This window comes from Tursiops truncatus, chromosome 4 (genome assembly GCF_011762595.2).
Source record: "Tursiops truncatus isolate mTurTru1 chromosome 4, mTurTru1.mat.Y, whole genome shotgun sequence".
NCBI lineage: Eukaryota > Metazoa > Chordata > Mammalia > Artiodactyla > Delphinidae > Tursiops > Tursiops truncatus.
Genome location: NC_047037.1, coordinates 39,918,400 through 39,931,434, shown reverse-complemented (window position 1 = coordinate 39,931,434; position 13,035 = coordinate 39,918,400). Strand labels below are relative to the sequence as shown.

Here is a 13,035-nt window from a genome sequence, read left to right as displayed (position 1 = left end):
TTTCCTATGCCAGGTGCCACGGTCCCCGCCTTCCATAAGTTAGTACTCTGTGGCCGAGGAGCTCCTTTAACTTTCTAAGACGAAATATCCAGGGGGTGGTATCGTCACAGGATCATCAGCGCTGCCCAAGTTCCCACCTGTTGCGAGACTTGGTTAGAGAGGATGAATCAGATTCGTCTAAAACGTCCTTTGCCTCTTCGACCCACTGTCCCTCCCGCTTTCCACTGCGCCTCCCGAACGCACGTCACTCCTTCCAGTCCAAGCCCCGAAGCTGGGCCCCCAGAGAGCAGAGACCCCTGCCAGGGTAGGGAGCTCGGTTGAGAGGAGGGGGTTGTCCCGACCCGAGATGGAGCAGAGGCGCAGATCCCACTTCCTGTAAAGCCAGCGGAACTTGCAAAGAGTGCTCTGGAAGAGAAGGTTCACCGAAGAAGAAAAGAACGTACTTTAAGTGGGCTTCGACCCCGGACCCCAGACGTCTGGGGTGGGCCGCACATGAGCAAACCAACTCGTTCCCTGGCGTCGTCTCCTTCCCCTTCCCCTTCCCGCCTCTAATTCTCTTTCGCTTCCTCTCCGTTGCTCCGGGGACACGTGGTCCCTCCCGGCTCTGCCCCCGCCGCGCCCCTCCCCTCCGGGGCCAGGCCCCGGCCCCTTCCTCCCAGCGTCGCCCGCTTTCTCTTTCCGTTCGCTCTTCCGCCCCCGCTCTCCATCGTTCTTTCTGATTGGTTGAACGCACCGGACTCTGGTTGGCCAATCGGCGAGCTGGGCTGGCGGCGATGGGCGTGGCCGCGGCGCCGGGGCCCTCAGATCGAGGCTTCCTCCCCCTCGCAGCCGGCAGCACATTCCGCCGCCGTTGCCGCCGCCCGGCCCGGCAGTTGTCTTAGCGGGAGCTGCGGTCGCGCTGGGGTTAGGGCGGGGGGGGGGGAGGGAAACGGGCGGGGAGACGAGGAGAAGGCCGCGGCGGAGGCAGGTGAGAGGAGGAAGGAAGCGACGCCGCGGCGGGCACAGCAGCTCAGGCGGCGGCCCGGTTCCTGGGAGTGTCGGTGCGGCGTGGTGGTTGGGGCGGATCCCGCGGGGCCCGGGCGGGGGAAGGAGTCACCGGCCCGGCCATGGCGGACAACGAGAAACTGGACAACCAACGGCTCAAGAATTTCAAGAACAAAGGCCGCGACTTGGAGGTAAACTCGGGGGCGCCGGAGGGGTGGGGGCTGTGGGCCTCGGGTCGATCTACGCCGGGACTCGGAGTGTGGGGAGTAGGGGCGGGAGCCGCCGCCGGGCCGCGGGGGAATGGCGCTGGGGGCCGGCCCGTCCGTGACGCCTGTGCTAACGCGCCGGGAAGTTTGTGTCGGGCCTGGTCCGCCTCCGCCGGGGAGCGAGGTGCCGGGGTACCGCCGGCGCGGCCTAGGCCTGCCCCGAGGAGCCGGCCCGGCTCGGGTGCGAGGGGCTGGGCCGCGCGGCGGGGAGGCCGGGCGCGGCGAGTGCGGAGGAGGCGTGTGTGTGCCGCGCTGCCAGGGCCGGGCTGCGGCCCCCATCCCGGTAGCGGCGGAGATTCCGGCTCTCGTTCCCCCACCGACGTCGGGCGCCGCGGGCAGGAGGGCGGTGGGAGGTGGAGGGGGGGACTAGCGTGTGGCGACCGAGTGAGTCTCGGAACTTCCTCAGTGAGGCCCGAGTCGTCTCCACTTAAAGGCATTTTCTTTGGTCTTCCCGACTCCCGCTTTACCCCTGCCTCCCCCCAGTATTCCAAACTACAGGAGTCAACTTCTCCGTTGAAAAAAAACACCCCCGGCGTGAGAGGCCATCCTGGTGATGCTAACAGTGCCTTCCAGCGGCCTGTGTTTTACTATGAATATAGCTGATTCAAGATGTGGCTCACGGTGTGCCCTCTTCCAGGCAAAGGATACCCCTTATTTCAGCTTGTTCACAAATCTCTTTACTCCCTCCTGAGAGACCACCAGCTGCGCTCTTACATATAGAGTCCAAAGGGTTATACAAAGCTGTCATCCTCTAGTCTGCAGTATCCTTTCCCTCCACCTGCCGGTGGTGGTGGTAGCGGGGGATGGGGTGGGCCGTGGAGTGGCACCATCACGTTTTATTATTTGAAAAGGGTGAAAAGCAACCTTCATTATCTTAAGTAACAGCCGCCCCTGAGGTTCTTAGGCTACATAAGGTGTGTGGGTTAAGCACACACCCACATCACAGATTTTTAATAGAAGACTTCTTCCCTTCAGGTTTAGGCGTCTAGGTAAATAGGGGTTTTTGTTTGTTTCTGTTTTCCATTCTGCATCTGAATCAGGAGGTTAGCTTTTAAGAGAAAGTGGTCAAGTAGTATTTTTTATGTTGTTTCTTTGTACTTTTTTATACTGAGATCTTCAAGTTCCCATCATCTGTTTCTGAACTTTGAGCATTTGCTTGACTGAGATAGTAACTGTCTTTTGGACTTTCCACAAAGCCATTTACTTTCCAAGGCAGTTAGTGCTGTCTTAGTGGGTTTCCTAGTTTGAGGGACTATTTCCTAGTTGAAGTGAAATTTCAGCATCTTTATTGAGATAATTCATATGCTATAGAAATTGCCATTTAAATGTAGAACTTACGACTTTCATTAAGTTTACCTAGTTGTGTAATGATGTGATTAAACATTTTTTTGACCAGTATTAATATTGAAAATGAGGGAAAAAATCACAAATTACAAAAGCTAAAAACATAAATACCACAAAGTTACAAACATCCAGAGAAATAGCAGTTAAATGCTTGACAGTCCTTCTGATGCTTTTCCCCTCTACATTTCTGGCTGCGCTTTTTTTTTTTTTTTTTAACATCTTCGCTGAGATGTAATTCAGATACCATACAGTTCACCCATTTGAAGTGGCTTTTGGTGTTTTCACATAGTTGTGCAGCCATCAGCACAGTCAGTCTTAGGACATTTTCATCACCCCCAAAAGAAACCCAAACTCACTAGCAGTCACTCTTTGTCTTTTTAGATATGCCTATTCTGGATATTTCATATAAATGGAGTTATACAATATGTGATCTTTTGTGACTTGCTTCTTTTAGGTAGCATAATGTTTTCAAGGTTCATACACTCTGTAACTAGAATGTATTAGTGCTTCATTCGCTTTCATAGCTGAATATTCCAGTGTGTGGATATACTACATTTTGTTTATTCATTCATCATTTGATAGACTTTTGCATTGTTTCCACTTTTTAACTATTACGCATAATGCTGCTCTGAACATTCATCTACACATTTTTGTGTAGACCTGTGTTTTCATTTCTCTTTGCTTATACACCTAGGTGTGGAATTAGTGGGTCATATGGTAACTTTATTTATTTATTAAACATCTTTATTGGAGTATAATTGCTTTACAATGTTGTGTTAGTTTCTGCTGTATAACAAAGTGAATCGGCTATATATATACATATATCCCCATATCCCCTCCCTCTTGCATCTCCCTCCCACCCTCCCTATCCCACCCCTCTAGGTCGTCACAAAACACACATGGTAACTTTATGTGGAGTTGCCAAACTATTTTCAGGTGATCCTTATTTTTTGAACTGATGTTTCCCCTTACTGTGTATCTCTTATTATTTTAGTCAGAATAAGATTGCGTTGACTCTATATTAGAACAATATTATGATATGTGACTTTTTAAAAAATAATTATAAATACACATTAGGTAAAATTTTTTTGAGAAGTTCATTGTGCCTTATGGGCATCCTTGTGACTTTGATAACCCTGTGTGTGCATTAGGAATATGAATATTTTCACATTTCCACATAAGGAAATGGAATATGACTTTAAGGGAAAGTCATACTCTCTCCTCACTTGTGATCTATTCTGTCACATATGCCTGCAATGAGATAGAAATATCTTTTATTATCCTTAGAGAACACTAGAAGGCCTATTTTGTGTCTCTATTCATACATATATGCCTGTGTCCCTCAAAATACTAATTATGCCCATTTCCTCCTCCCTCAAAATATGGTTTCTGTATTGTGCTACAACAAATTCTAAGAAAATATTGCTTTTTGGTTGATCTTACAGTGACATGTTTCATTGGAAGGTCTTTGAAAAGAAGTATGGACCAGTGCTGTCCAGTGAAATTTTATTTAATCCGGTATATCCAAAATACCATTTCAACATGTAATCAGTGTAAAAAAATTTAATGAGATGTTTCATGTTCTTCTTTTCATACTAGTCTTCAAAATCTGGTCTGTCTTTTACACTTACAGTGTATCTCAATTTGGGCTAGCTACATTTCAGGTTCTTAATAGCTGCATATGGCTAGTGGCTACCTTATTGGATAGCATGGATATAGAGGATAGCATGAGATAATTAGAACATTTCTTGGTTTGATCTAACATTGTTTGATTCCAAATTATGATGAGTACAGAGTCTTAAGAGTTTAGTTTAATCTAATCTCTTAACTGTGTGTGACTTTGGGAGAATCAGTTAGTCTTAGGGTTCTTTTATCTGTAAAACTAGAGGTCCTTGACATCTGCTTCATGAGTGTTGTGAAGATTAATAGGTTAATGTTAGGAAGATGCCTGGCAATTCTCTGAGCATTTATCACCTTCAGCTTTTCTTAGGGGGAGGAAGGAGATTTAATAGGATTCAGTGGAACTGATTCTCTAACTCCCTTATATGCAGTTGGCTCTTTGTTTTTTCTCTTTGTGCATATATAAGTTATGTTGAACTTAAAATTAATGGGAACATTTTTAATGTAGAGAGATGTAATTGCTCATTGAAGGGCAGTTTGGTCACAGGGAATTAGTGACCCTTGTAAAGTCAGAATTTCTAAGTGTTGGAATTGAAACTGATACCATAGCCTTCAGTCTGATAGTTATTCCTGTGTTAACATTCTACCATTCTGGCTCCTCCAAAATATGGTCATGCTAACTTCTTGAAAGATAAAAGCATTAAAGAAGTTATATGTCAGTATCCATTTAAAATAACTTGTAGGAACTGTCAGATGACATTCAGGGAGTGGTTCCTTTTGTGCAGTGTGGTAGAGGATCATCATTATTAGTTTGAGATAGTAACCATAGCTGGGTATGCACAGTGCAACACAGGAAATGGGTAGTGACCAAATTTCAAATTAAAAAAATGTGTCAGAATAAAGCAAATTAATCTCATCTAGCTTATGTTTTAAAAGTAGAGGGGAAATTCTCTCATAGACTTAATAATAAGCCTGCATAATTTTTATAGAAGTTCTGAGGTTATCCAGGATTGAATAGAGCATAAGTTATGTTAGAAAAATAATTAGATCTTATAAAAACACTACTTTAAGAAAAATACTTACCCTAAAAAATAAAAGAATACTAAAATGCTACATAATTGGAAACTTGTCATTGTCCACAGAGCATCAAATATGAAGTCAGCTTGAACTTCAGGAAAAAATAGTTGCTTGGTTGGCAAGAGTTTAATAAATTGATCAGCTGTTTTATTGTTTAGAAATGGCCTTGGTGATTTGTTAAACTGTACAGGGTGAAAGACATTGTTAAGCTATTAAGTCTTGTTAACTTTTAGAGACTGACCTCTCTCATCACAAATCTTGGAACATATTTACTATACTTAAAATAACCACTGTCTAATTTTTCATATAATAGTCCAAGCATGTGACAATATGAAATATCTGATAGAAATATAGGTGGGAATTAAATAATTGTTTTTGTGCTTCCTTTCAGCTTTCCTAGTTTATGAGGCAACCCATTTCAGAATTGCTTCATTGATAATTTTCTTAGAGATATCAAGATGTCATTTTTCATAGAGACTAGTATGTCACATGTGCATGTAACAAGATTGGGAAGAGTTGTAGGAGTGATTTAGCTTTGAAAGAATGAAACAACTTTAGGAAAAATGTGTAGGTAATTTTTAAACATTGATCTCTTATATCTGATAGTGGTTGTGGGTCCTTAAGATATTTTTAAATGTTTGCTGGAGCATCATTCATCTACTTGAGGCCTATAATGGTGAAATGAGAGCTTGTCAAGTCTAACCTTGAACAATGATTGTGGTACTCACTGGTTTAGTTTTGGAACAGAGCGGAAGTCTGATTAAAGGGAACTAACTTCTTGAGCATCTACTGTATTTGCTTTTAATTGTATTCTCATTTCTCTCAGTCATGTAAGTAGGAAGTATTATTATGTAAAGAAAAAAATTCTAGAGTTAAGTGACATAATAGCATAACATTCAAGGGAATGGTCTTAACTCAGGAATGTCAAAGTGAAGTCAATACTATTTGTACTGTACTATATTACCTCCCTTTAACTTCTCTCAGCCTTAATACAGATCTCAAAGTTGATTAAAAGGCTATATGTGAAAGCACCTAGCATAGTACATGGGGTATAATAGGCATTCAGTAAGTGTTGTTTCCTTTTTTTTTTTTTAAACCAGAGATCTTTTTGGAAATTGTGTTTTATTTGTGGACTTTAAACTAGAGAACACAATCTATTCACTTACTGTGCTTTCCATTTAGGTTTAATAAGACAGGGATGAGGGAGACTCCTTTCTTCCACAGATAAAATGAAAACAATCTTTATATTGGCACCTACTAAATAAGGATAATATATATGTGCTTGTTATGGTCTTAGTTCAGAAATTTTCAGAGCTTTGGGGCTCAAGACCCATTTATATGGTTAAAAATAAGGACCCTCAAAAAGCTTTATTTGGGGGACTTCCCTGGTGGCACAGTGGTTAAGAGTCCGCCTGCCAATGCAGGGGACACGGGTTCGAGCCCTGGTCCGGGAAGATCCCACATGCCACGGAGCAACAAAGCCCGTGCACCACAGCTACTGAGCCTGTGCTCTAGAGCCTGCGAGCCACAACTTCTGAGCCTGCGTGCCACAACTAATGAAGCCTGTGTGCCTAGAGCCCGTGCTCTGCAACAAGAGAAGCCACCGCAGTGAGAAGTCCATGCACCACAACAAAGGGTAGCCCCTGCTGGCTGCAACTAGAGAAAGCCCACGTGCAGCAACGAAGACGCAATGCAGCCAAAAGTAAATAAATGTATTTAAAAAAATTTTTTTTAAAAAGCTTTATTTGGGAGTTTCTATTAATATCAATTTTTACCATTTTAGAAACTAAAAGTAAGAATTTTAAAAAATATTAACTCAAAAATAACACTAATAAAGCTGTTTTTAAAAAAAATAAATTTATTTATTTTTGGCTGCTTTGGGTCTTTGTTGCTGTGCGCGCGTGGCGAGTAGGGGCTACTCTTTGTTGTGGTGTGCGGGCTTCTCATTGCAGTGGCTTCTCGTTGCGGAGCATGGGCTCTAGGCACACAAGCTTCAGTAGTTGTGGCACATGGGCTCAGTAGTTGTGGCTCGCGAGCTCTAGAGCGCAGACTCAGTAGTTGTGGTGCACGGGCTTAATTGTAGCACGGCATGTGGGATCTTCCCGAATCAGGGCTCGAACTCATGTCCCCTGCCTTGGCAGGTGATTCTTAACCACTGCGTTACCAGGGAGGTCCCAAAGCTGTTTCATATAAACATAAATTTCTAACCGAAGATAACTTATTTTTCAAAACCCAAAAAATTTGGTGAGAAGAGTGGCCATGTTTAACATTTTTTTGAGTCTCTTTAATGTTTGGCTCAAGTAAAGATAGCTGAATTCTCATATCTGTTTCTTTTTTTTTTCTTTTTTAGATTTATTTCATTTACTTATTTTTTGGCTGCGTTGGGTCTTCTGTTGCTGTGTACGAGATTTCTCTAGTTCCCACGAGCGGGGGCTACTCTTCATTGTAGTGCGAGGGCTTCTCATTGCGGTGGCTTCTTCTGTTGCGGAGCACAGGCTCCAGGCACACAGGCTTCAGTAGTTGTGGCACACGGGCTTTGTTGCTACACGGCATGTGGAATCTTCCCGGACCAGGGCTCGAACCTGTGTCCCCTGCATTGGCAGGCGGATTCTTAACCACTGTGCCACCAGGGAAGCCCCCTCATATCATATCTATTTCTGAATTCAATCTTTTGGTATGTTCTTTGGTTGAAGTATATGAGGAACATCCAATTTCACACAGTAGGCAGTTGGAAAAGGGAGGAACGTTTAATAGCCTTTTCAGATAATTAAGGAAATTATTCTTTGATATACCATATCATACCATATATACCAAAACTCCAGAAATAACACTTTCTTGAAAGTTAGTTGCATTGTGGAATCTGAAGCCATATTAGTAAACTTTTCTTACTTTGTTACATTAAAATTCATTGGTCTGCCTTGCACTTGGACATGGCTGATTTTGTAACATCATGTATTGGTCATTTGGAAAATATTAGTTCACTGAGTTGTGTAGATCTTCCGAATGCTGACACATTTATTTTACAATGAAAATTCACAATTATTAGCATTGCCACGTAGCTCATCAGAAAAATCTTAAATATTGGTAATCTGTCAAGCTCACAGTGGTAGATACAAGTTTTCCAAAATTCTTATCTTCACTTGAAAGCTCAAATTTTGTCATTAGCAAGAAATACTTTAAGTTGTTTTCCTTGAAGCCATAAGTTCACTTTGCTCATTTTTGTGAAAACATCTGCCAGACACTTTCTGAATAGCCATAATTTGTCTCTCAGTTGTTCTTTCAAGTAAAAGTGATGTTCCATGAAAAAAGTGGCTAGTTCAATTAGCAACTTAAACAGTCCCACAAATACTTTTTCCTGAAACAGTCATCCTGCTGCAGGAGGGGGTATGCTGTAGAAATGGTTTATGTGTAATCCCCATTTCATCACAAAATTTTAGAAAGAAAAGGCCTTTTTTTTTTTTTTTTTTTTGTGGTACGCAGGCCTCTCACTGCTGTGGCCTCTCCCGTTGTGGAGCACAGGCTCTGGATGCGCAGGCTCAGCGGCCATGGCTCACGGGCCCAGCCGCTCCGCGGCACGTGGGATCTTCCCGGACCCGGGGCACGAACCCGTGTCCCCTGCATTAGCAGGTGGACTCTCAACCACTGCGCCACCAGGGAAGCCCAAAAGGCCGGTTTTTAATAAAAGTAATTTTTTTACTGTTTCATCAAGGACATTATTCTTTTTTTTTAACATTTTTTTCTCTTTTTAAAAAAATTATTTTGTTTATTTTTGGCTGCGTTGGGTCTTTGTTGCTGTGCATGGGCTTTCTCTAGTTGCAGTGAGCGGCAGCTACTTTTCGTTGCGGTGCGCGGGATTCTCATTGCAGTGACTTCTCTTGTTGTGGAGCACGGGCTCTAGGTGCACAAGCATCAGTAGTTGTGGCACGCGGGCTCTAGAGCACAGGCTCAATAGTTGTGGCGCACGGGCTTAGTTGCTTTGCGGGATGTGGGATCTTCCCGGACCAGGGCTTGAACCCGTGTCCCCTGCATTGGCAGGAGGATTCTTTACCACTACACCACCAGGGAAGCCCCTCATCAAGAACATTCTTCAGTGAACAGTCTTTTTTTCTTTTTAACTGAAACACAATGACTATTATTACAGCTTGGTGACATTGCCTTAATTCATGGTAAAGCACCAGCGGCTTTACCCATTGCAGTGCAGTACAGTGCAAATGTTAACATAATAAAAAAAAAATTAGTAGTAGTAATTTAAGAAAATAGTTTTGACCTTGTGGACCCTCTGAAAAGGTCTCAGTGTCCCCACAGGGGCCCACTGACCACACTTTGAGAATCACTGTCTGTGTTATTATTGTTGCTTCTGTTATAGGTGATTGTCACTTTTAATTAATAAAAGACTCTTGAAGGGCTTTACAGTATCACAGTTAAATAACATGGACTATGGAGTCACACCTGGATTTGAACCCTAGTTCCTCTATTTAATAGTTATGGAAGTTAACTTAATCTCTTTAAACTACTTAAATGCTTAATAGTGCATGGCATATAGTGCAGGTAGAGTGAATGGTGGCTGTTTTTATTTCTACCAACTTGCTTCATCATACATTACATCCAAATAACCCCCTGTGTTCCCTGTCAGATTAACATTTTGTTTGCAGTTCCTTTTGTACCACTGTGCACCGTAATTCACATCACATCACATGAATTGGAGAAGGCTTCTTTTTCCCTTCATTAGCACTCAAGTGAAAGCCTACTTTCTCCTGCATGCTTAACCAAATTGTCACAAAATTACCAGTTTCTGACTTCATTTCTCTAATCCTGTGTTGTAAGTAGGTTAGTAAATACTTTATGAAGATTTTGTAACCGTTGTCCTGTAAGACTGTAAATTTAACCAGAAAATAGCTCTGATTCACATTATTTGGTACACGTAATGAAAAGTGGTTTAAGGCCATAGACATTTACTGGTACTACAAGATTAGCTTGATTATTTACAATGCTAAACTGTTTTCTGTTACTGTTTATTTACTGTTAGGACAAAATTTGATTAGCTATCACTTTTATCCTAAATTTAATTTACATTGAACTTAATGTAAATTACATTTTCAATAATGGTGTATTTTGGCAAACCTGAAATTTCTTTAAATTTGTATTAACAAAAGTCAGAATCCTAAGATAATGTGGTGTTTCATAATTTGGTGATAGACATATTTTTAATATTAGAAAGCAAATTATGTTCTGTCTCAGTTTCTAGTTCTTTAAATGAAAGCTTTAGTTGCCCAGTATCTACTCATAATACTTGTTTCAGTTTTTACAGCATGTATGGTTCCTTAAAGTAAGTGTTATGTGAATTTAGTTACAGTAGTTGTATCCTGAAGGCCCTACAGCTAGTCTCTACCTGGTTGTATTAAATGACCCTAACCTTTTTGCCACCCATCCTGCCTATTCCCCTGTTCCTCTTTAGCCACTTTCAGCTGTTGCAGGTCCAGAAAAGAAAAAAGCAAAATAAAGTCTTAAGATTTTTGAATAATTGTTACATTACTCTTGGTTCTTTAGTAATTATGAAACCCAATATTTTCTGTCTTTGTTTAGAATAGTGGCTTTAAATACCATAAACTTTTTCCATAATGTTGATATTAAAAGTTAGGTCTGATAGCTTTAGGCTGAAAGAGCTGATTTTTTAATATTATACAGTTTTGTTTTGGGGAACAGAAACCCAGCTAAAATTAGTTAAAGCAAAGTGGGGGAATCTGGCTCTCATAACCCAGTAAGTTCATAGCTAAGACATAGCTCACATTATAAGAGTTCTAATGAAAGTCTAGGGAGGACTCTGATTGATCAAGATTTGATTGCATACTTACGCCTGAATTAATCACTGTGGGCAGAGGACTGTGGTTCTGTGATTGGCCAGCACAAAGTCATGTGCCGTAGGCCAGCTGTGTGTGTGTGGGGGTTGCTTTTGTTGGGGGAGGGTGTTGGTACCTCCACTTAAAACACAGGTTTCTCAGAAGAATGAGGGGTCTGTCTGTTAGAGTAAGAAGAACGGAAGAAAAAACCTGTTGAAGACAAAATTATAAAGCACTACCATCCAATACAGATGTAGAATGGTTTCTTATTTTGCCTTTGACTATTATGTAGAGGTGTTCACAGGTATAGCTACAGAATTGAGTTCATTGTTGATCAACTGTTTTCTCAAACGTCTTGTATCAGAGTCTTCACACTTTTTTCTCTTAATGTCTTGAATAAGTTTTCCCAATTCCCTTTTGTTCTCCAGCTTTAAAATGGTATTGTCTTTAAATTATGACAAAGCTTATTTAGGACCAATAAACAAATAAAATGTATGATCCAACAGCATTAGTCATTAAGCTGAAAACCATAATGAGATACCACTTCACACCTACTAGCATAGCTGTAAGCAAAAAGATAGACAATAACAGGTGTTGATGAGGATGTGGAGAAAGTGGAACCCTCATATATGGCTGATGAGAATGTAAAATGGTGCAGCCACTTTGGAATGCAGTTTGGCAGTTCCTTAAAAAGTTAAAGGGTTAATATGTGACCCAGCAGTTCCACTCCTAGGTATAAAACCCAAAAGAATTGAAAACAAGTGTCTGCACAAAAACTTGTACATGAATGTTCATAGTAGCATTATCTAAAATAGGCAAAACATGGAAACAACCCAAATGTCCATCAACTGATGAATTGATAAACAAAACCTGGATATGCATACAGTGGAATATTATTCTACCATAAAAAGGAATGAAGTACTGCTACATGCTACTACATGGATGAACCTTGAAAAAATGCTAAGAAGCCAGTCACAAAAGTTCACATATTCTGTAATTACATTTATACGAAATGTCCAGGATAGGCAAATCCAAAGAGACAAAGTTGATTAGTGGTTGCCAAGGCCTTGGGACAAGGGGCACATGGGGACTGGCTGCTAATAGGTATAGGGCTTTTTGTGGTGAAGAGTATGATCTGGAATTGGATGGTGGTGATTGATGTGCAACTTTGTGAATATACTAAAAATGACAGAATTTTACACTTTAAATGAGTGAATTGTATAGTATGTGAATTATATCTCACTAAAGTTGTAGCTTAATTAAGAGAAATAAGTAGGGCTTGTGGCAACTTTCTACTACCTAAGGGTCACAGGTGAACTCTTGGCAGCTCTTTTTCACTCACTTTTCATCTATCCTTCCCTGTATTGAATTCATTTGTTCAGCAAGTAATTACTCAGTTTCTGTGTCTGAGCTTCTGTTGTAAGCAGTGAGGCTAGAGCAGTGAATAACACAGGCTAAATTCCTATTCTCATCAGTTTTACATTCTAGAAGGTCAAGATTTCTCAGATCCCTGCTGTAAACTGACCCTGTGGTGATATTTAACCACTGTGAGCTAGTGTTGTAGTAGATCCCTTATCTTTCTTTCCTAAAGTCAAATTTATAATAAATAACATACCTTAAATTTGAAAGGAAAGGATATCCTAAATGTTTGGCATCCAATAACTCTTCCCTTAAGATTTGTGGAAAAGGTTGATTATTAGAATGAGAAGACCTAGGATTGCATCTCATGAGCTATATGCCATCAGGAAAGCTTTATAATAATTTTTTTAGCCTCAATTTCTGTAAAATTAAAATCCCACTTTAGTGGATACTTTCTTTGATTAAGCTTTTAAAAATGCAAGGAATAGGGACTTCCTTGGCTGTCCAGTGGTTAGGACTTGGTGCTTTCACTGCAGAGAGGCCTGGGT

At 41.4% G+C, this 13,035-nt stretch overlaps 1 protein-coding gene across 1 annotated transcript in view; it reads left to right on the top strand.

Moving 5' to 3' along the window:
* Positions 1 to 953: 953 nt before the first annotated feature.
* The window catches only part of KPNA4 (karyopherin subunit alpha 4), a 55,349-nt gene continuing 43,267 nt past the window's right edge, over positions 954 to 13,035 (top strand). Inside the window, exon 1 of the mRNA XM_033855428.2 lies at positions 954 to 1,175. Within this exon, the coding sequence (XP_033711319.1) occupies positions 1,107 to 1,175 (69 nt within the window). The 5' untranslated portion in view covers positions 954 to 1,106. The remainder of the gene's footprint in view (positions 1,176 to 13,035) is intronic.